Below are 22684 nucleotides of genomic sequence, written 5' to 3' on the forward strand. Positions count from 1 at the left end.
TGTTTTGCCTTTTTTTTTTCTTATTCATTTTTATTTCTTCTTTGTTTTATTGTACACTTCATTTTCTGAAGTGGAATTTGTGTGTGTGTGTGATGTTGACACACACGCATACATACAACCTGGTAGAGGTTGGGATGATAATGGTAGGGATGTGGAGGGGGGGAATAGTGTGGAAGAAAGAAAATTCACACAGAATGTGTTACCTTCTCCCCACACAATAGTAGTAGTAGTAGTACCAATCTCTGACTCGGGCAAAAAGCCACACACTTCGGAAGATAGTGTTTATAGTAAACTCTATCGACTCCCACCTAGTGCACGACTGTTATTTTATCGACGAGACTAAGCACCAAACAAAACGATGAAAGATAAAGACGACCTTGAAGAATTCGAACTCACAACGGAAAGGAACGCAACTAAACTGCATAAGGTGTTTCATTCGTTGCTCTACCTGTTCTCCCATGTGAGAACCTACTCCCATAAGACACGAATTCTGCAACTAGCTGACTCAAGTGATTCCCATTTTACTCGCAACGTTACGAGTACTTTATTTCATCAACTCCCCACCTCTATCGAGGATTGAAAGGCAAAGTCGAAGAGGATGAATTTAGGTTGTAAAGGGTCGTAACTAAATAACACAAAGTATTTTGTCTAGCACTCGACCAGTTTGCCCATAAACGGAGCACTATCACGAGCAATAATCGTGATACCTCTACATGGTTTCTTAATCAGCTAGAAATAACGACAAAATCTTTAACTCACACCCTAACCTCTTAAATAATACGACTGATCATGGCTGGAATACATTTTGATTTTAGGTCTCTTCAATTAGGTGTGATCTGGGACTAAACAGTAACAGTGGTAGTTGTTATAATCATAGTAGTAGTAGTAATAATAATACTACCATTAATCTTAGTAGTACTTAGCCCAATGACAGTTTTTGTAAAGGTATAGTTTGTTAACCTTTGATTTTTGAAAGGCAGAACTAGCCCCAGCAGTTACTTTATGATGCTAATCACTGGATTTGATCCAGGAAAGTTCAGCAAGCTATAATACTTGGTTCAATTACCAGTTTCTCTTACAATGTTTACATGAATTGACATTGAAATCTCAGCAATTTATCCATTCATAATAATTACTGATTTTTGCTTAATATTTTTTTTCATCATCGTGTTTGTGTGTGTATATCCATTTAGCATCTGTTTTCCCTTGCTGGCATGAGTTGAACGAAGAATTCAGCCAGGATTTTATGGTCAGATGCTCTTATAGTCTTGTGTGTTTGACAAGATGCATTTTACTCTCTTTTAGATTGGCCAGAGGACCATATCTTATTACTTGTACGTTCCATTTTTGGTATGATTTCTGTGGCTGGATGCATTTTATCATAGCACTAGAGAAATATCCTTAACAAGACAAAAGGGATCTCTCTAGTCTGTTGTCTCCATTCTTTCAAGGTAAACATGACCAATGGAGTGAATAGAAGAAAGAATGGTGATGACCAAGCAGGTAGAAGAAGAGCGATGCGTAAGAATAGAAATGGCCTATGGTAGATGAGGGTAGTAGCTACCAAAGAAAAGTCGTGGGAGAGAGAAAATGATGGTGGATGGACTACATAGCCTCACTCATTACACAAGTGTTGTTCTGATAGTTGATTTAGGGGTGGTGGAAGAGAGGTAGAGTGATAAAGGGTGATGACAGGAAAACTGATGGTGGAGGGAATGAATATGAACTGATCAAATGTTACCTTTTGTCAGGTAGATGGCAGTATGATACAGTGAATGAGAGAGAGAGGGTGATTGATGAGGAAGTAACAAAGAGGACAGTGGATGAAGTCTTAAAGGGAATACAAGGGTGAGAGACCCAATTTAAACGTATCAGATAGACATTTCAACCATCCACCTTCATTCTAACAACTATTTTACCATGCTTGCATCAGTAAGTGGGTCTTCTCCTCCACTGCATTTTGTCACATATCTTGGTTCTTTCTCACTTTTTTTTGTGAAGTTCAGCTTTATCACATCAATCTACAACACTTTGTCTCATGTCTTTCTTGGTTTACCTCTTTCCAAAGGTTCCATTTATTTCAAGTGTGTGGCATTTTATACAACTAACATTCTCTATATGCATTGTGTGCCCATACCAGTGCAGTCTTGTCTATTGTGCACTACAGTTGATTCTTCTTAGATCAAGCTTTTTTCTCACCTCATTTGTGATTTGTTCTTCATACATGCCAACATTGCTACACATCCAGTTGAGTATGTTTGCTTCATTTCTCTCAAGCCATTACATGTCTCCAGTCTCACTACCATTTAGCTTGTACCTCATATACAAGCATCATACAATTTGTCTTTTACTCTGAGAGAGAAACCGTTTTCAACAGCACCGATAATAAGTCCCTGAACTTTTTCCAGCCTATTCTTACTCTCTCATTACTCTTTTACTTATTTCAGTCATTTCACTGCGGCCATGCTGGAGCACTGCCTTTTAGTCGTGCAAATCAACCCCAGGACTTATTTTTTGGAAGTAAAGTACTTATTCTATCGGTCTCTCTTGCCGAACCGCTAAGTTATAGGGACGTAAACACACCACCATCGGTTGTCAGACGATGCTGGGGGGACAAACACAGACACAAACATATACACACATACATATATATATATACGACAGGCTTCTTTCAGTTTCCGTCTACCAAATCCACTCACAAGGCTTTGGTCGGCCCGAGGCTATAGTAGAAGACACTTGCCCAAGGTGCCACGCAGTGGGAATGAACCCGGAACCATGTGGTTGGTAAGCAAGCTACTTACCACACAGCCACTCCTGCGCCTATTACTTTACTTTCTGAACACCCACTTACCATTGCTATTTCTGTTACATTTGTAGCAAAAGTTATCAACTACTTTCAGTGAACCTTGCAAGCATTTGAAGGGACTTATTATTCTTTCTGCTTCCATATACAAACTCTGCTTTTGCCAGCCTGCCTATGATCCCACTACACTGCTTGTGCATTCTTAATATACACTGGACATATGTAATTCCTTTTCTGAATATTGAACTTGTCCATTTGCCTGACACTGGCAGGGACCTGTCTTCTTTGCTACTTACTAAAACATTAGTCTTTAAGTTTATCTTGTGGTCTCCAAGCCTAGGTTTTGCTTTGTCATCTGGAATTTCTTATCTAAATCTTCTATAGATTTAGCTATAAAATTAGGCCATCAACGTACAGGAGTTCCTTCAGTTACTTGTATCGCTCCAAGCAAGTTCTTTTTTTTTTAATTTACTATGTCCAGTGGAAGGAGCAGTGCTCCTGGTCTAGGTTCATGTGTTGTTTCCCATCCCTTTAAGGACACAGAGCCTTTTCTGTCTGACACATTGATTCACATAGTACACACATGTACCTATATTTAGCTGTGTGCGTGAGCGTGCACACACATACAAAAGAGTTTTTGCAATTTCTCGCAACAAAATGTCACGAGGCTTTATTTAAACCATAGCTGTGGTGGTTGCAAACTTCATAGTTACACCACCATGCTTCTACTCATAATTATCATTATCACTATTTTAATGTCCTTTTTTCCATGCTGGCATGGGTTGGACAGTTCAACATGAACAGACAAGCCAGAAGGCTGTGCCAAGTTCTCGTATTTTTCTTTGGCGTGGTTTCTACAATTGGATATCTTTTAATGCCAGCCACTTCACAGAGTGCGCTGGGTGCTTTTTACATGGCACCAGCACTGGTGAGGTCACCAAGTGCCTGCAAGACAAGACTCCTTATCTGAGTGGGGGTGTAGAATTGAGAGATAAGAAATTAAGAGTATCAGGAGCAGGTGTCTTGTTGAAGAGGTGAATACTTAGATTGCTCATCTGAAAAGATAGAGAGATGTGAGGTCAAGGTACCAGGTGAATATGTGAGAGAGGATAGGATAGAAGAGCAGAAAAGGTGGATTTGTTGGTAAGTACACTAGAGTGAGAATAGTGTGACATGAGTTGGATGAAGAAAATATCAGTTCAGCTGAGGGGAAAGTGAAGGAAAAATGAGCTGTTGGGGAGGCTTGATAGAACCTTACTTCTGTTGAAATGGACGGGTTTTCTCAAGCACAACATATTGTTATTCATCATGATTCCCTTGTCAACTTTTTGAAGAGGTTCAACATCTTGAGGTCAGTCTTTACCACTTCATCCCATGTCTTTGTGGGTCTCCCTCTTCCACAAACGTCTTCTATGTTTACTGATCAGCACTTCATTATACAGCTGTCCACATCCATCTGCATCACATGACCATATCAGCACAATCTTCTCTCCTGTGCACCACGCCTGGTGTCTGTTATGCCCAAATTTTTTTATCAGCACATTTGTACTTCGTTGTACATGCACGCTGATGTTGCACACCCATGAATCATGCTTGTTTAATTTCTTTCTAGTTTCCACATCAACAGAGGTAATAGTTCTCTGAACTTTCTCCAGCCAATTCTTATTCTAGCAACTATACTTTCAGAGCATCCACCTTCACTGTTAATTAGCTCACCTAGGTTATAGAAACTATCTACAACTTCTAAGGAGCCTCTTGGGTATTCCAGAACATCTATTTCCTGAGTGCTCTTATTTGTTTATTGCTCATTTATAGAAATATCTGCCACAAGTAAATTCTACTTTCTTTGTTAGTCTTCCTGTGATTCCACTGTACCTCTTAAGTGTCCATAGTTTGCACTGAGTGCACTATATCGAATTCTTACCTACTCTTTTTCTTTACAAAGAACAAGGCCATTTACATAAAGGGATTAGTATCCTGTCTGCTTTCCTATTAACTAAAACTTGGGTCATATTTAAGTTCATTTTAAGACCCTTTGATTCCAGGTTTTGCTTCCAAACCTGGAATTTTATTTCTAATTCTGTTACAGTATACATATAATGTACATGTCCATCCATATTTACATATCTCTGTATATTAATACTGGCTGATGCCTATTTTGGTGCCTTAAAAGTTAGACCTACTCTTGGGTATATTCTGGGTGCTGATTCCAAATATATTATCAGTTATAGTTTTGGAAATGCAGCATACATTTTTATATATGCCAATGCATCCGCTTGTCTGAAATAAGCTATCCGAATTGCACCTTACATTGTTTTAATAGCATCTGTTATATAATTAATATCTGTTATTTCTGTATCAAAATAAATGATTAATTAGAACTGATAGGGCAAAACTAAAGGTATATTTTGAATCAGCACTCTGAATATATCCAACATCTTATGCACCAGAGTGTTTGGTTCTATTGGGGTCCCTAATTTCAATGCATGAATGGATATGTCCACTTATAAAGAAGTATGTGGTATCTCTAAACCCTAGAAATGGCAGAGAAAGAAGACAGTGTACCTGTGACCCAGAGACTGGAACATGTCTGTGAGTGGCTTTATGAATAGTATATACTTGTGTAGAAATGGCATTTGAAGTGCACATTTCTAAAATGGAAAATATGGTTTTCATTTCCAGACTTAATCAAATATGTGTCTAGTGTGTGTTAAAACTGATGGTATATTTCGAATCTTAATCCTGAATATACCGTAGAATAAGTATGAGTTTCAAAGCACCAGAGAAATTTGGCCAGTGTCATAGATTTATATGCATGTGTGCCCATATTTATATTATCAGATGATAACCATCTCACATTCAGTCTCATTTCATCCTTGTATGTGTGCAGATATCCATCACCATAGGAGTTTATAAAATGCAAAATGGATCAAGAAATGAAATGACAGTCATCTGTACATGGATCATTGGATTTAAGTGACAAAAACTCTTTTACTACTCTCTGTCACCATAGCAGGTTCCAGTGACAAGCCTTGGAAGATGACTGGTACTATTTTGATTCCGAGTTTTATGTCAGAGAATCTTTCTCTTAAAGGAGCTGTCTTCCCTGCATCTTTGTTACAAGTAGTGGGAGGCTCCTTTACCCCTGGGAAATTTAATCCATAGATAGGACCCTGACAGATACTTATGTCTAAAGTTATTAATTTTGTTCATTCAGATGTCTTCAAATCTCTTGTACATGTTAGATTTGGTATTATAACCTGGAGGACTACCATGTAGTTAATTTCTTAAACATTCTGTCTATTCTACTAAAGCAATTGGTTTGTGTTTGATGGTTGTTATATTTATTGTTTTATTTCACATGGTACCAGTCAGGGCTTCTTGAGTCACTTTATAGCATAGAAGTTGTAAATGACTGCATGAAAAGAATGGGAGTGTGGTGGGAGAAACAGTAATTGACATGAGAAAGTGTTAAAGGTAAGAATAATGGAAGAGAGACAGTGATGGCAGCTACATGTTTGTTGGAGAGAGAATTGAGCGAGGACGGGTGTTTGATAGTAATAGAAACGGGGGTGATGGTTGTCAATAGTGAGTAGTCCTGGGGAGAGGATGTGATGACTGGCAGCATAGAAAGTGTGTTATGGCAGAGGGTGTATCAGAAAGAAGCTGATTCAATGCAATCCTTTATGCATAAGCATAATGATGGACAAAAACAGAACAATAAGGTTGGTGGGGTAAATGAATATGGTTCAATCCAATGTGATCCCTTCCTACATGAACAGATTGGTAGACAAGGGGAAGGTGTCAGAGCGAGAGGGGAAAACTGAAAGAGACTCAGGACACATTGTGTGAGAGACTCAGTGTGTGTGTGTTTCCATAAAGTTAATGTTTATTTCACTGTACTTGTACAAGTGGGCAAGTCTTCTACCGCACTGCTTGCTGCCAATCATTTTGGTCCTTTATCTCCTCTGTGAGCTCAGCATCTTAAGATCAACCTTTACCACCTTCATCCATATCTTCCTAGGTTTCCTTCTTCCACAGGTTCCATTCACTTCTATAACCTTGCACTGTATGCAGCTTCCATCCTCCATATGCATTGCATGCTCATACCAGCACAGTCTATTCTCTTGCGCACTACATCTCCTGCCTCTTACAGCCAGATTTTCTCTCAACTCATTTGTGCTCCATCATTCATGTTAACTAACAATACATATCCAGTGGAGAATGCTTGCTTCATTTCTTTCTAGTGTTTGTAAATCCTCTGCAATTAATGCCCATGTTTTGCATCCTTGTGGCATTCCACTTTGTGTTCAAAACAATACAATTTGCTATTTACTTTGTGAGAGAAAACCTTTGTTACCAGTAGAAGCTATAGTTCTCTAAACTTCTCCCAAACTATTCTTATTCAGGCTACTCTACTTTTGGAATACTCATCTCCACTGCTAAATTTGGGCATATGAGAAATAAAGTTATCAGCTACTTTTAGGGAGCCATCAGGGTAGCTGAGAGAATCTTATTTATGTTTGCTATAAGTGCTTATTGCTCTTGGGCCTCTGCTGCAAACGATGGCTACTTTCTTCATGATACTGCATAATGCAGACTCGTGGAGAAAGTAGGCATTGTATGTGACTAACATGTTCCACTCATAGTTTACACTGCGTAAACTCTATAGAATTTCTACCTACACCTTTTCTTCATATCAAGCGTAGCCAGTTCCCAGAGTAGTAGTAACATTCTGTTTTTGCCCCTAGTTATTAAAACTTTATTCTTTGCTAAGTTTAGTTTGAGACCACTTGTTTCTAGGTTTTGTCTCAGTATCCGAAATTCCTTTTCTAATTCTACTATAGATTCACTTACGAATATCTGAAATTTCTTCTCTAATTCTACTACAGATTCAACTATGAGAACTAGGTCATCAGCATATCTGAGTTGGGATTACCTATTGCTGTCAAACTGAACCAATCCAGTTTGTTTTTGTCTATTTTTTTTTTTAATTAAGAATAAGAGAATAGTATTGATAAACATGTTAAAAAATAGAACTTAATCTATAATCTGTGTAGACACATGTTTCTGTACAGCTTCTGTTTGCCACATTTCAGTTACATGGTATTGATCAATATGTTCCTATGGTAAAAGACTTGCCCAAGGTACTGTGCAGTAGGAGCAAACTTAGAAGCACATGGTTACTAAGGAAGCTTCTAAACCACATAGCCATAGCTACACCTAAATTAATACTCAAGTTTATAATGTGCCTGTACTTTGAAAGGGAAGTATGTGGTTTTGACTGTAATCCAGTTTCTGATTTGAAAATTTTGATTAAAATTCTTTCATCCAAAGCGGCCTTTACTAGAAGACTGAAGTATATTAATATACACCTTATACATTATATAACACAGTATATGGGAAAATGTTTATCATCATCATCGTTTAACGTCCGTTTTCCATGCTAGCATGGGTTGGACGATTTGACTGAGGACTGGTGGACCAGGTGGCTACACCAGGCTCCAGTCTGATTTGGCAGAGTTTCTACAGCTGGATGCCCTTCCTAACGCCGTCACCTGCATGAAGGCCAGTCAGGCAGTACTGGCAACGGCCACGCTCGAAATGGTGTATTTTACGTGCCACCTGCACAGGAGCCAGTCCAGGGGCACTGGCAATGATCTCGCTCAAATGTCTTTTCATGTGCCACTGGCACAAGTGCCAGGAAGGCGACGTTGGTAACGATCACACTCAAATGGTGCTATTTACATGCCACTGGCATGGAAGCCATTACCTAAATTTTTGTTGTCGTATTATTTTGCCATTTTCCTTTTAGTTGTATTGTTAATTCTTTAAAAAGGCATGCATACTTTATGGTAACTATGTAGGAAAGTTTCAGTTCTTGGTGAAGTAGGGGCCAGTAAAAGTTGATTGACTTCAATCATTGTAGATTTTTGAAACTAATTAAGTAAATCCTTTGTTCTTGAATACTTAAAAGTTTTTTTTAAGAAGTGGAAAACTTTATATAGATGCAAGCATGGCTGTGTGGCTAGGAAGCTTGCTTACCAACCAAGAATGTGGTTTGGGGTTCAGTTCCACTACCCAGCATCTTGAGCAAGTGTCTGCTGTAGGATTTGATAAATAGAAACTTTATATTACTCAGAACATATGAAACAGAGTTAACTAAAAGCCTGAAAACAAGCATGGATGTTTAGGACAAATTCATAAAAATTCTTTAAACAGATAAAGGGTTAATTGGTGTAAACATGACTCAGTGGAAATGGAAATAGGATCCTGGAAATAGATCTCATAGTGTGGTTGTTGAATGTAGTCATTTTGTTGGTAAAGGTTTTACATAAAATATACATACATCCTCGTAAGACGAACAGTATTTACATTATTGTTCTACGATCATTTTTGCTTAATAAGATGGTGTTTCAAAATAGAACATTTTGCATATTGCTTAATTATTTTCCTACAGGATATTCTTCCAACTAACTTCAATTCTGAATTAGGAATGGAATTTTTTTTTGTCAGTTAGGCATACTGAGGCAAGCAGAGTTATGTACCTCAATCAGGCATAACACAATGGATGGATAAAGCTCTTGACTTCACAAGTAAATTGTCAGTAGCTAACATTGTAAACCTTGCAGCCATTATGAATGTAATGATTAGTGCATTGTATAAAAGGTTTGTGTACTTTACATGCTGAGGGTGGTAGTAGTAAATAGGATTCTAGGTGTGGTAAAAGGTTTCGATATTTGTTACTGATGATAACCTTTGCATCATTGCCACCAATGAAACTGTACATTTAATTGTAGTTGTTTTTTAGCCTCAGTTCAGCACAGATTCAGCAAATTCATCATGAGATATAAATGTCTTGGACCACAATATTCAATATCCATCTTTGAAAAAATCTTTTTGTTGTCTAGACATTGCATGATTATTGTAAATGAATGTCATTCATTTCCAATGAATGCAACCCGTGAAGGCACATGGCTCAGTGGTTAGTGTGCTGGGCTCACAATCATGAGGTAGTGAGTTCAATTCCTGGACCAAGCTGTGTGTTGTGTTCTTGTTGTGCCAGTTCACTCAGCTGTAGAATTGAATTGTGATGTCACTGGCGCCAAACTGTATCAGCCTTTGCCTTTCCCTTGGATATTGTCAGTGGTATGGCGAGGATATGGGCAATTGCTGGTCTTCCACAGACAACCTTGCCCATTTAACTGAATTCAGTTGAAACGATTCCAAATATAATATTTAAAAGTGGCATAACACTTGAATATGGCAGTTGCATTGTGGTGTTTTATCAAAAAAAAAAAGTTTATATTTGGTTTATCTCCCTTTATGTTCTGAGTTTAGATATCTATTAATAGGCCCACTTAGTCTTTCACTCTTCAAAGGACAGTAAAATAATTACTAATCAAAAGTTGACTCTACCAAGCACATGATGTCCCAGCATAACCATCAATTCATCATCATCATTTTATGTCTGCTTTTCATAGTGGCATGGGTTGGATGGTTTGACAGGTACTGATGAATCAAATTATGTTCCAACATCTAAGCTTTAGCATGGTCTCTACAAATGGATGCTTTTCCTAACACCAATCACTTTACAGTGTATTGGAGGGTTTTTTCTTCTTTATTTTCATGGCACCAGCATGAGCAAGGTTGCTTGGCAACTTGCAACACTAAAGAGCTCTAAAAACTGAAAGGAAAATGGGAGAGAGAAAGAGTAAGAGTAAGCAATGATTTTTGGCAAGGTGATAAGAGATACAGGTTTATTTTCCTGGGAGAGTGGTAGTGAAGAGAGTAACAGAGTTGACACTGTCAGGGGCAGAGGGAAGGAATATGGAAGGGATTTGTGTGAAGGGTTAGAGAGAGAGAGTGAAACAGTAGTAAAGGTGATTGGGTAGGTTGTGTAGGGGGTTCCAATGCTATTTTACATAAGGGCAAATATAGGTAGAAGGGAACCTCCATTTGGTTACTTAACCTGTTAGAAATAGTAGCCCTACTCTTCCTTTGAACCTCACCCTGCTTTAGGAAAGTAAGTGAACAAAGCATTAGATAATGTAGTCTTAGACCTAAAAAGTAAGAACAGAACCCTATTAATTACAGGTCTGTCTGATCATGGTTGACCTGGGCCAAACAGCAAACATATTTTTTTTTATGACTTTGTGGCAGCCCAAACTGATTTAGGTTATCACAATCTAAACCAGTTTAGATTAAGGTTATCTCTGCAGATTTTCTATAGAAATTATAGCCATGATTTGTTATGACATTTCATATCCAAATATGTTTAATGCAAACAAGAATGTGATTGAAGATGGGAAAATAGGTAATGTATATAGATGCATATATCAGGAGTTCTTGCTTCTTCTTCAGCACCACATCCAACCCATTAATCATTCACAAACTCATTGCTTAAATAGCCACTAAATATAACAGTCTAACATTATTGAATACACCAATTTTACATATAAAACACTTTCCTGTAGTGGGGGAAACATATGACTGTAAATAATTGTTCCAACAATATATTTATATTTATATCTGTCCTATACACAATTACTTTGAAAGGAAAAAAAAAGATGTAAAATACAATACAATATACAAAATACAATAAAAAATATATAGCGTGGCTGTGTGATTACAAAGTTTATTCTGAGACTGAATGGTTTTGAGTTCCTTCTTACTATGTGGCACCTTGGGCAGTGGCTTCTAATGTAGCTTTGAGCTGACCAATGAGTGAGACTGGTAGATGGAAACTGCACAGAAGCCCGTTATGTGTGGGTGTGTATGTCTATATGTATATATAATCTGTGTGTATGTATATACATGATGAATATATATGTATAGGTGTATATATGTCCAATATGGCAGTTGCATTGTAGTGATTCAGCAGAATATTTTTTATTTGGTTACCTCCCTTCGTGTTCTACGTCATATAAATGTGTTTATACATGCATACATATACATACGTGTGTGTATGTATGATAATGTGCATGATTATTTATTTCATCATGTCTTGACGTTGACACTATTTGGGCTACAGTGATGTTATGTTTACATCTTCTTAGTTTTGACATATGAAGACTAGCAGAATAAAAATAGTTGAAAAAAAAAGTAAGAGTTGATGGTGAGAAGGATATGCGACCATAGTATACTGCCTCAATGAATCTCATCCAATCCATGCCAACACATTGAAAGTAAACACAAAAATGATGATGACAATGTCTAAGTTAATTCTAAATCTACTTGGGGACAAAAAAAAACAAAAACAAAACAAAAGACTAATTTGTATTTTTTTAGTTCAATTTCTTTCTTGAAATTGAAAGCAGATGTTAAAAATAATCTTGTGTTTTTACTGTCTGACAGCTTTTGGAGGTATATGTTATGTATGTATAATGTGTTAGCCATATACACAAACATGGATTCCTGCTTTGGGAAATATATTTTGCTATCAGTGTTAGTGAATGATAGATCTTAATCATGTTTGTTTTAACATCCACTTTTCCATGCTTGTATGGGTCAGACAGAATTCATCAAGGTAGATAATCTACAGCTGGATGCCATTTTTGCCAATCCTTACCTGTTTCCATATAAGGTAATATTTCTCCTTGGCTGGACATGTTTTTCACAGAAGAATAGAAATGAACGACACTGTCTGGCAGTGATGCTTACTTACAACACACACACGTGTGCAATAAATTTCTTTCAGTTTCTGTCTACCAAATCCAATCAAAAGGCTTTGGTCAGCTCTACACAATAGAAGACACTTGCTCAAGGTGCCATGCAGTATGATTGAACCTGAAGCCTGCATGTAAATTTCTTAAATAATAAATCTATTATGTTATTGTAGTTAAATGATTAGTGATTAGATCCATTATTTTTGTCACATTATAACAGTTTCATTTCATTAAAATTTTATCTCAGTTCATAATTTGAAGCTAAAGAAAAGTGGGAACATTTGGCAGTTTCTGACATTTTTGAGGAGGAACTTTTTAACCATACATAGGTGCATGATGATGAAGTTTCACAAGCCACACAGTTTCATGTTCAATTCCACTGTGCAGAACCTTCAGTAACTGTCTTCTGTTATAACCCTGAGCTGACTAATGCTTTGTTGGTGAATTTGTTTGATGGAAACTGTAAAAAAGTTTGTTGTATATATATGTGAGTGTGTATTTTTGCATATGAATGTGTGCTGATATTTCACTTGTCACATTAAGGTGATGAGCTGGCAGAATTGTTAGCATGGTGGGCAAAATGCTTAGTGGCATTTTTCCTGACTTTGTTCTGAGTTTGAATGTCACCAAGGTCAGTTTTGCCTTTTGTTCTTTCAGATGTTGATAAAATAAATACCAGTTGATTACTGGGGTCGATGTAATCAACTAGCCCCCTCCCCAATAATTTCAGGCCTTGTACTTATAATAGAAAGGATATTTCACTTGTTACTGAATGAAATTGATGGTGATGTTTCCATTCTTTGTTGACACTATAAATAGATGCTTTATACTTTTGATGACCTGTGGAATAAAAAAAAAAGTTAAGATTTCTTAGCTTGTAAAACAAATGAAGTTTAGTAAAAGAAAGAGCGTCTTGGTGTAAAATCCTGTCTCAATCAATTCCTGTCCAAATTATTCTAGCATGGAAAAACATACTGAACAAATGAGTTAAAATCTCTGATAGAATTTATATCTGATAATCATTTATCTTAGCTTTTTACTTGTTTCAGTGTGGAGGCGCAATGGCCTAGTGGTTAGGGCAGCGGACTTGCGTTCATAGGATCGCGGTTTCGATTCCCAGACCAGGCGTTGTGAGTGTTTATTGAGCAAAAACACCTAAAAGCTCCATGAGGCTCCGGCAGGGGATGGTGGCGAACCCTGCTGTACTCTTTCACCACAACTTTCTCTCAATCTTACTTCCTGTTTCGGTTGTGCCTGTAATTCAAAGGGCCAGCCTTGTCACACTGTGTCACACTGAATATCCCCGAGAACTGCATTAAGGGTACACGTGTCTGTGGAGTGCTCAGCCACTTGCACGTTAATTTCACGAGCAGGCTGTTCTGTTGATTGGATCAACTGGAACCCTCGACGTCGTAAGCGACGGAGTGCCAGCAACTTGTTTCAGTCATTGGACTACAGCCTTGGTGGGACACCACCTTAGAAGGTTTAGTCAAACAAATCTTTCCCAGTATGTTTTTTTTTTTTAAGTTTGGTATTTATTGTCATTATCTCATTATCGTTTGCTGAGCTGCTAAGTAATTGGGATGTAAACAAATCAACACTGTTGTCAGGCTGTGAGTGGGGCAGTGGGGACAAAGTTTCTCACATATATATGTAATAGGGTTTGGCATGACTGTAGTTAGAGGTTTGCTTCCCAATCACATGGTTCAGGGCTTAGTCCCACTGCGTGACTAAGTGGAATTGTTAAAATATGTACCAATTGATCCTTGGTGTCGATGAATCATTCTCCAAAATTTCAGGCCTTATTTTGTACTCAAAACAAGCTTTTACTTGTTTTCTCTCTCCTCTCTTTAAAAGAAAAAAATTTTTTTTATTACTTCTGAAATTGAAATGTGATTAATTTTTTTTCTTTCTAGGCTGACCATGATTTGAATGAATTGAAAATGTTGATTGAAGATAGCTGTCAGACAACTTTGGTAATGTTTAAAGGAAAAACATTTCTGAATTTCTTTCTATTTTGTATCTTTTAATTTGCATTTTGATTAACAGTATAGCTGGTAGTTTTTTAAATTTTTTTAATATTAAATGCAATAGTATGTAGGAACAGGTATGGTTAAAAATTTTGCTTCCCAACCATGTAATTTTGGGTACAGTCCTATTGCAGAGCACCATGGGCAATGTCTTCTACTATAACCTTTGGCCCACCAAAGCCTTGAGAGTGAATTTGGTGAGTGTTTGCATGAATGTGCACATGTGCATGTATTTATGTGTATGTTTGTGAGAGTTAGTTTTTAAATTCCTAATCTACATGTGCTCATTTGCTGAGTGTAAAGGAAAGGCTTGTTCATATGGTGTTTTGTTGTTTGTTTCCAGTTCTCCATGTAAATACATGTGGCTTGTTTGTTGTTCAGTGGTTGGTGAAAGGAAAGGCATCTAGCCATAAAAAAAAAACCTCTGCCCCAACATACCCTTGTCAGACCCATGCAAGCATGGAAAAGTAGACATTAAAATAATGACGATAATATTGATGCATTTAAGACTACATTGTTCAATGTGTTTTTAACCCTTTAGCATTCAGTTTACTCTGTCAAATATGATGCTTATTTAGTCACATTGTTTTGAATGAATCATGCATTATCTCATAGCTTCAAGATTTTGAGGATGTGACTATTTTTAGAATGACAATGTAAGGTAGGTGTGAGAGACTGGATCTGGCTGGTTTGAACAAAAATCAGGTAGAGTATATGGGCTGGATATGGCCAGTTTAAATGCTCAAGGGACTCAGATATTAGAATGTGATTTCAGGAAGATTTGGTTGCTATTTCTAGGTGGTTGATCAACAGAATGGATGTTCTCTTGTTGGCTCAAATGGCTCCATCCTTGGGGTGTTTGTTTTGCCCTTTCTTTCAAACTACTAACCCAAGTATACCAATCTTACTCAAACGGCACCTTTTATGTACAACCAGTGCTATCCTTTTTCTCTTTTTCACCCACTACTTTTCTTTATGATTATTTTTGAAATTTTTAAAAGAAACAAAAAAGGTTTTATTGATAACACTTGTTAATGAAGCATCTATTTCATTTCAGAAGATGAAATTTCTTATTCTTGAACAGAAGTATCTTGAGTTCTTAGAAGAAGGCAAGAACTTGGATGCATTACAGTGTTTACGACATGAATTAACGCCGTTAAAATTTAATACTGAACGTGTGCATGAACTTAGTACGTAAGTAAACAATTTTTTATGTTTTATTTTTTTCTTCTTATGTTTGTTTGTTTCAGACAGGTAACTTTGAATGCAGGCTTTTTGTTCCTGTATAAGTGTAAACCAAAAAAGTATGCAGTATGTTTGTAAGTTGATTCAATCTCTCTTTCTCTCTCTCTATCTATCTCTGGATTTAACACTATTACCTACACTTTGGGTGCCTTTTAGTGAAATTCTCTTTGTTCTAGGCTTCCATCTAAGAAGTTCCTCCTCCTACCAGTCTTTGACGACTATGCAAAAGGTCATGACCTGACCTATTCTCTTCTGATTTCCCCTCTGTATACTAACCTGCCTGAGACAGCCTCTAGTTCTCTAATACATCCAGTTTTGAAACAATCTAAAAATCTTGCATCAAAATTTCATGTTAATTCAAATTCCAAATACCAGCTTAATAATGATTGATATTTGGCTAAATTCTTCATTATTCTAAATATAAATTGAAACAAAAGCAGTGAATTTCAGTGGAAATATAACAAAAGGGTTAAACTGTCAAAAAAATATTGTAAATAATTATTGGCCATACCTTAACCACCTTGTGGAAAATGGACATAAAGCGGTTAAGTATCCTTGCTAAATAGATGTGAATCCACTCTTGTTAGAATTGCTCCAAGTTGCATTAGCTGAATCTTTATAAACTATTTTATTATCTGCTTGATAAGGCAGTGGGGTTAATTGAACATGTTTGTGTGTGTGTGTAAGAGAGAGAGAGAGAGAGAGAGAGAGAGAGAGAGAGAGAGAGAGAGACTGTTGAAGAGGGTTTGGGAGAAGGAGCAGGTCACTAAAAACAATTATTTTTATGAGATACAAAAAGAATACTATAACTTAAAATGTTAACCCCTCCCCCTGTTAACAACTGCTCACACCATTTAGTCAAGGAGGCTTTTCCTCTACCTTCCCCCAACTTTATTTTTCTTTTTATTCTTTTTCTTGCTTTGCAAATTTCTTGTTTATATTTTGTGACGTCTGGTACCCATATATGTATACATGTATATGTATGTATATATGCATATATATTCATGTTATAATGGTGGCAGCTGATGAAGGAAATTTTCTCTATGTGGCCTGTGTGTTTTCTGTACCTTGTTTATCATTTTGTCCATGTTTTTTTTTTGCAACGTCATGTACCCAGATATGCATCTATATATATACAGGTAGATGAAGGTATGTACATACATGTACATATATATGCATATACTCATATATTATTTGTATATATATATATATATATATATATATATATATATATGCACACACACACACACTTGTACATGTCCAGAGGTATGAGATAAAGAGTACTCAATGCATGTTGAGTTTATTTATTTTGAAGAAGCTGATTAGTTTCTTGCTGTGTTTCACTGGTCAGTCAACAAAAATGGTAAATCTGGAAGAGATTAGCATTTAAGTTTAAGAAATTGTGTACGATGCTTATTGAAACCTGTTAATGCTTTGCTCTGCTCAACGTTTTACCTTTTTAAGGTTTTATATAAGAGTGAAGTGTACTGAATACAAAGGCATGCATGTGTCATGATTGTCTTTGTTGGTTATATGTATATATATATATATATATATATATATATGAAATATGTGATATGCTAGAACCCGTCATCTATATGATATGTATTTTTTACTTTGTTGTCTAGGTATATGATGTGTAATAATCCACAAGATTTAAGAGAAACATCCGATTGGGAAGGGAAAGGGATTGTTTCCAGACAAAAACTTATTGAAAAATTACAATGTGAGTAGTCATTTTTTTTCATACGTTTTTAAAATGCTCTTTTAAAAACTGTGTTTACTTTCTTTTTAATCAGTGTTACAATGTTTTCAGACCTTATGTAGCAGGTAAAAATACTTAAATGTGATTCCTTAATCAAACCATATCTTAGAACAAAAAAAAAAAAAAAAGAAAATCTTTTTAAATTACATATTGCAAGCAAGCCAGGTCACCACCATTGACTGGTTGCTGGTTAACCAACACCTTATAAATCTGTCTTTTGTCATTATTGTCACCTTCAGCTTTTAGAAAATATTTTTGCATAATAAAACTAATCCCGCATAGGTGTACTACACCTATTTACATTCAAATTTCTGATAAACGTCTAAGTTGTACGATTTATTTCCCTTTGAAACTACAAAAAAATGCTAAAATCCAAAATAAGCTATCTTGTGCTTGAAGTTGCTCAATTTAAACACCTTTGCAAATAAACACCTCTCATGAATAGTCATAGGGTGTTTATAGCATGGCATTGATCTTTACATTTGTTGCGTTGAATATCATTTTCACTTCTACTGATATCAGAAATGTTAATCTATGTTGTCTGTAACAACTTCCAATATTTTGAATGAGAAAAAATAGCCGAGCAAAAACAAAAAGAAAACTTTAGGTGCAACTCAGGAACTAATTAGTTTCAGTCGTATTGTGTGTCATTTTTGAAAAACAATTGTGTGACAAAAAGAAATCATTCAAATTAGCCATTATATAACAAAATTGCATACCAAATGTTACTGTTAATTGTAAATTGTACATCTATAGTGCAAGAACTAACTAGGGTTGTAATATCAACATAAATTCATTATTTATTAATTGTATCTCTGACTGAAATTATCAGAATACACAGACACACACACTTACACAGTCACACATAATTGTATATACGACCATTTCGAGCGTGGCTGTTGCCAGTACCTCCTGACTGGCCTTCGTGCCAGTGGCATGTAAAAGCACCCACTACACTCGGAGTGGTTGGCGTTAGGAAGGGCATCCAGCTATAGAAACTCTGCCAAATCAGATTGGAGCCTGGTGTAGCTATCTGGTTTCACCAGTCCTCAGTCAAATCGTCCAACCCATGCTAGCATGGAAGACGGACGTTAAACGATGATGATGACAATTATTTCCAATACACACACACACATATCTGCTTTCCTTGATGTCTTTGACGTTGTGTGGATATATTACATAATTGTTTCAAAAGAATTGTATTAGTTAATTATTTCTTCAATATTCACTGTTTGTACATGCACATATGTATGTATGTATGTTAGCACATATATTCTGATATTTATTCTGGCAATTTGTTCATTTTACTAGCTTTTCTTCCACCCACTGTGATGCTACCCCCTCGTCGATTACAGACTTTACTTAGCCAGGCTGTAGAACTTCAAACAGATCAATGTTTGTACCACAATACCAAACTTGACAACAATCTTGATGCAGTCTCTCTCCTCATAGACCACACTTGTAATAGGTTGGTACATTTAACTGGACTTCATTTTGTTTCATTTTCTTAAACATTTCTTTGTTAATAATGCCTGTTGTTTGATATTTACATTGAATGCTTATACATAAAGGTGCACATGTATGAAGACGCATACACACACACACAAACTCACACTGGTGGGAGTGTGTGACTATATGAATGGCCCTATCATGAAATTCAATTGATTATTTTCATTGATTGCTTTTTTTTTTTTTTTTTATTCATTTCAAATTTTCAAGTTCAATTTCCATTAATATTTATTTATTTAAAATGAAAATTCATTCCAATTTCATTTCATTAAAAATCATTTGAATTTTCATGAATATGAAATATGAATCCGAAATACCAAACATTACCTCCCACTGCCATGCACATGACAAGAAAAAGCAAAACAAACTCCCACAAAGAAATCCTGGAAGTAAAAATCTAAACTAAAAGAAAGGAAATCAACTCCCCTGCTCAGAAGTTATTCTCCCACCTCCCTCTTCTTTGTCCTCCTGTCAAACCTTGAATTACACTTTTCATCAATAACAGTAATAGGAGTCTTGGTGATATTGATTTTTGATTGTTTTTCTTAGAAGCATTAGTCATGGTGTCTATCCCAGTTACATTTCAGTGACTAATGCCTTTTCTGCATTCATGAATACCTGCAAGTGTGTGTGAGGTTTAGGCATGTGTCTGTATGTATGTATGTATGTAATGTATGTGTGTGTGTGTATATATATATATATATATATATACATATAATTAAGGGATCAGCAAAATATTTGCTTCACCATATACCGAAGTTCAGAAAAATAGCAGCTAAAAAAGCTGAGAATCTCACAGATAGCATCACTTGTAACTCACAAAGGCAAAAACAAGAAGAAAGAACAATGAAAAACTGAAGGTGTGTGGTTTAGTAGTTAGGGTAGTTGGTTCATGATTGTAAGGTCGTGAGTTCAATTCCCGGCGACGCATTGTGTCCTTGAGTGAGACCTTATTTCACGTCGTTCCAGTCCACTCAGCTGGCAAAAATGAGTAGTGCCTGTAATTAAGAGAGGGCCAACCTTGTTGCACTCTGTGATGCCGAGAACTACTTTAAGAGTACATGTGTCTGTGGAGTATTCAGCCACTTGCATGTTAATTTAACAAGCAGGCTGTTCCGTTGATCAGATCAACTGGAACCCTTGTAATCGATGGAGTGCCAGTCACACACACACACACACACACACACACACACATATGTATATGTATATATGTATGTTTATTTGAACTGGCAGGCATTCCTTATGGTCTAGAAATGTTGCATTTATGAAAATCTTGTAATGCTAAGCCTATTTTTCCCATTGACATCTATGTTAGGAAATTATTTTACTTTATGGAATCTAGTGTTTGGACAAAAGTTTTATGAATCCAACTTTCCATAATGCGGGGATGTATTTTTCTCTCTCTCACTCTATATGTTATATTCACTTGTTTATCTATGAATCCTAATGTTTTGTCTAAGATTGTTTGTTTAATTAATGATTAATTCTTAAACATTTCTAGATGTTAATATGAGTATTTGTGTGTGTATCCATGTCTATACTTGGGTATGTCTATTTTATGGTAGCTGTCAGCTATGTGAATTTGTGAATGCATCCTTGTCTCTGTTCTTATGAGTGGTTGCCCTACCTGCTAGAAATAGCAGCAAAATCTCCCTTGCACTGCACCTCTTTGTCTTGAAAAGAAACAGCACACATTGAATAATGTAGTCAGTTTGCCCTATGTCTGACTGAAAGACCGGATGTTCATGGTTAGAAATCCTAGATCATAGATTTATCAATTCAGGACCAAGTTGGGACTGAAAATCCTCACCTGATCAGGGTATTAGATTAACAGTTCACAGATCTTTTGCCTCTATTCAGATTTCTAGAATGTATTTTGTTATAGGTATTGACTTGGCTGTGTGATTAAGCAACTTGTTTCTCAACTAGGTGGTCTTAGGTTCAGTTCCTCTGAATAGCACCTTGTGCAAAGCCTCCTAGTATGACTCTGGGCCAACCAAAGCTTTGTGAGTGAATTTGGCATACAGAAACTGAAAGAAGCTCATTGTGTGTTTGTATAAACCCTTGTCTAAATATTGTGTGATGGCTGTAAACGAGCATCGGTGTTATAAAAGCAAAGTTGTTTGTTTCCAGTCTTCTGTGAAAAATGTGCAACTATGGAAAAACATTACCTTGCTTGGAAACAGATGACTGTTGGCAACAGGCTTCCAGCTGTAGAAAATCTGCTTCAAGTAATTGTCTGACCCATACAAGTATGGAAAGTGTGCATTAAATGATGATGATGATATGTATTTGGGCAGTACACTTAATTCTGCATGCAAAATAGAGAAAATTTCACCTACTCTTTTACTTGTTTCAGTCATTTGACTGTGGCCATGTTGGAGCACTGCCTTTAGTCAAGCAAATCGACCCCCAGGACTTATTCTTTGTAAGCCTAGTACTTATTCTATCATTTTCTTTTGCCGAACCGCTAAGTTACGGGGACGTAAACACACCAGCATCGGTTGTCAAGCGATGTTGCGGGGACAAACACTGACAAACATATACACGCACATACATATATACGATGGGCTTTCAGTTTCCATCTACCAAATCCACTCAGAAGGCTTTGGTCAGCCTGAGGCTATAGAAGACACTTGCTCAAGGTGCCACGTGGAACCATGTGGTTGGTAAGCAAGCTACTTACCACACAGCCGCTCCTACACCTAATTCATATAATTCTTTTTGTTTCTTTCATTATATATGTATTTTATTTATCTTATTTTTTATTTATAGGGATCAGTTTCCTTGTAATACTATTCAAATATTGAATGACCATTGTGATGAAGTATGGTTTTGTCGATTTTCTCCGGACGGCACAAAATTAGCTACAGGTTCCAAGGATGGTACTCTCATTATCTGGGATGTTGATATGGTAAGTTACAGCATTTTTGTATATCAATACAGAAGTCATGACATCCTGGTGGATAATGGTAACTGAAATGGCTGACTGGTTATATAATTGAAACATTGACTTATTGATCAGAGGTTTAAATCCACTTTGGTAGAATGCTTTATTTTGCAATACTTCTATTGTCTTCTGATCTGTTGGGAATAAATACCACATTTTAATGAATATTACCAGTGGTCTTTTTAACCTTTTTGATACCAACCTACCTGGCACCATCCATGCTACCGTGGTACCAGGCATTTACGTATAATGCTACAGTGGTAACTTCATTTACAATAACCATAAATTAACATTATTGTTATAGAAATGGTCATTCACATTATGTACAATACAAGTGACTCTGTATTCTCTCTGTCCTTTAACTCTTAATGTCGTCACTATGATGACGGCTACTATTTGGTTAGTCAGCACACTTTTATTATCTCCCCTTTCTTCGAAATAACTAATGTAACACTCCCTTTTTTTATATATATATACTAACTCAAGGAGAATTTAATCGCTTGATTCTAAATTGGTCTACTGAATTTTCTCGTTGTTTCCTCCAAAATACAACTGTTTAATGTTTATGTGACTTGTTCTTCAATAGGAGTCATACTTATATTTGTATGATGTAAATATTAATCAACTTTGTATACTTTGCATCATTGAGTGTATTCATCTTGTAAAATTTTGTACTATGTTGCACATATATATATATATATATATATATATATA

At 36.3% G+C, this 22684-nt stretch overlaps 1 protein-coding gene across 1 annotated transcript in view; it reads left to right on the forward strand.

Annotated features, from left to right (window-relative positions):
* Positions 1 to 22684, forward strand: part of LOC106875223 (WD repeat-containing protein 26) — a 36428-nt gene that overhangs the window by 5202 nt on the left and 8542 nt on the right. Inside the window, exons 2-8 of the mRNA XM_014923274.2 lie at positions 11026 to 11120; positions 12161 to 12180; positions 14388 to 14447; positions 15559 to 15695; positions 17375 to 17472; positions 18823 to 18979; positions 21796 to 21934. Coding sequence (XP_014778760.2) covers positions 11026 to 11120; positions 12161 to 12180; positions 14388 to 14447; positions 15559 to 15695; positions 17375 to 17472; positions 18823 to 18979; positions 21796 to 21934 — 706 coding nt within the window. The remainder of the gene's footprint in view (positions 1 to 11025; positions 11121 to 12160; positions 12181 to 14387; positions 14448 to 15558; positions 15696 to 17374; positions 17473 to 18822; positions 18980 to 21795; positions 21935 to 22684) is intronic.

This window comes from Octopus bimaculoides, chromosome 11 (genome assembly GCF_001194135.2).
Source record: "Octopus bimaculoides isolate UCB-OBI-ISO-001 chromosome 11, ASM119413v2, whole genome shotgun sequence".
Classification (NCBI taxonomy): domain Eukaryota; kingdom Metazoa; phylum Mollusca; class Cephalopoda; order Octopoda; family Octopodidae; genus Octopus; species Octopus bimaculoides.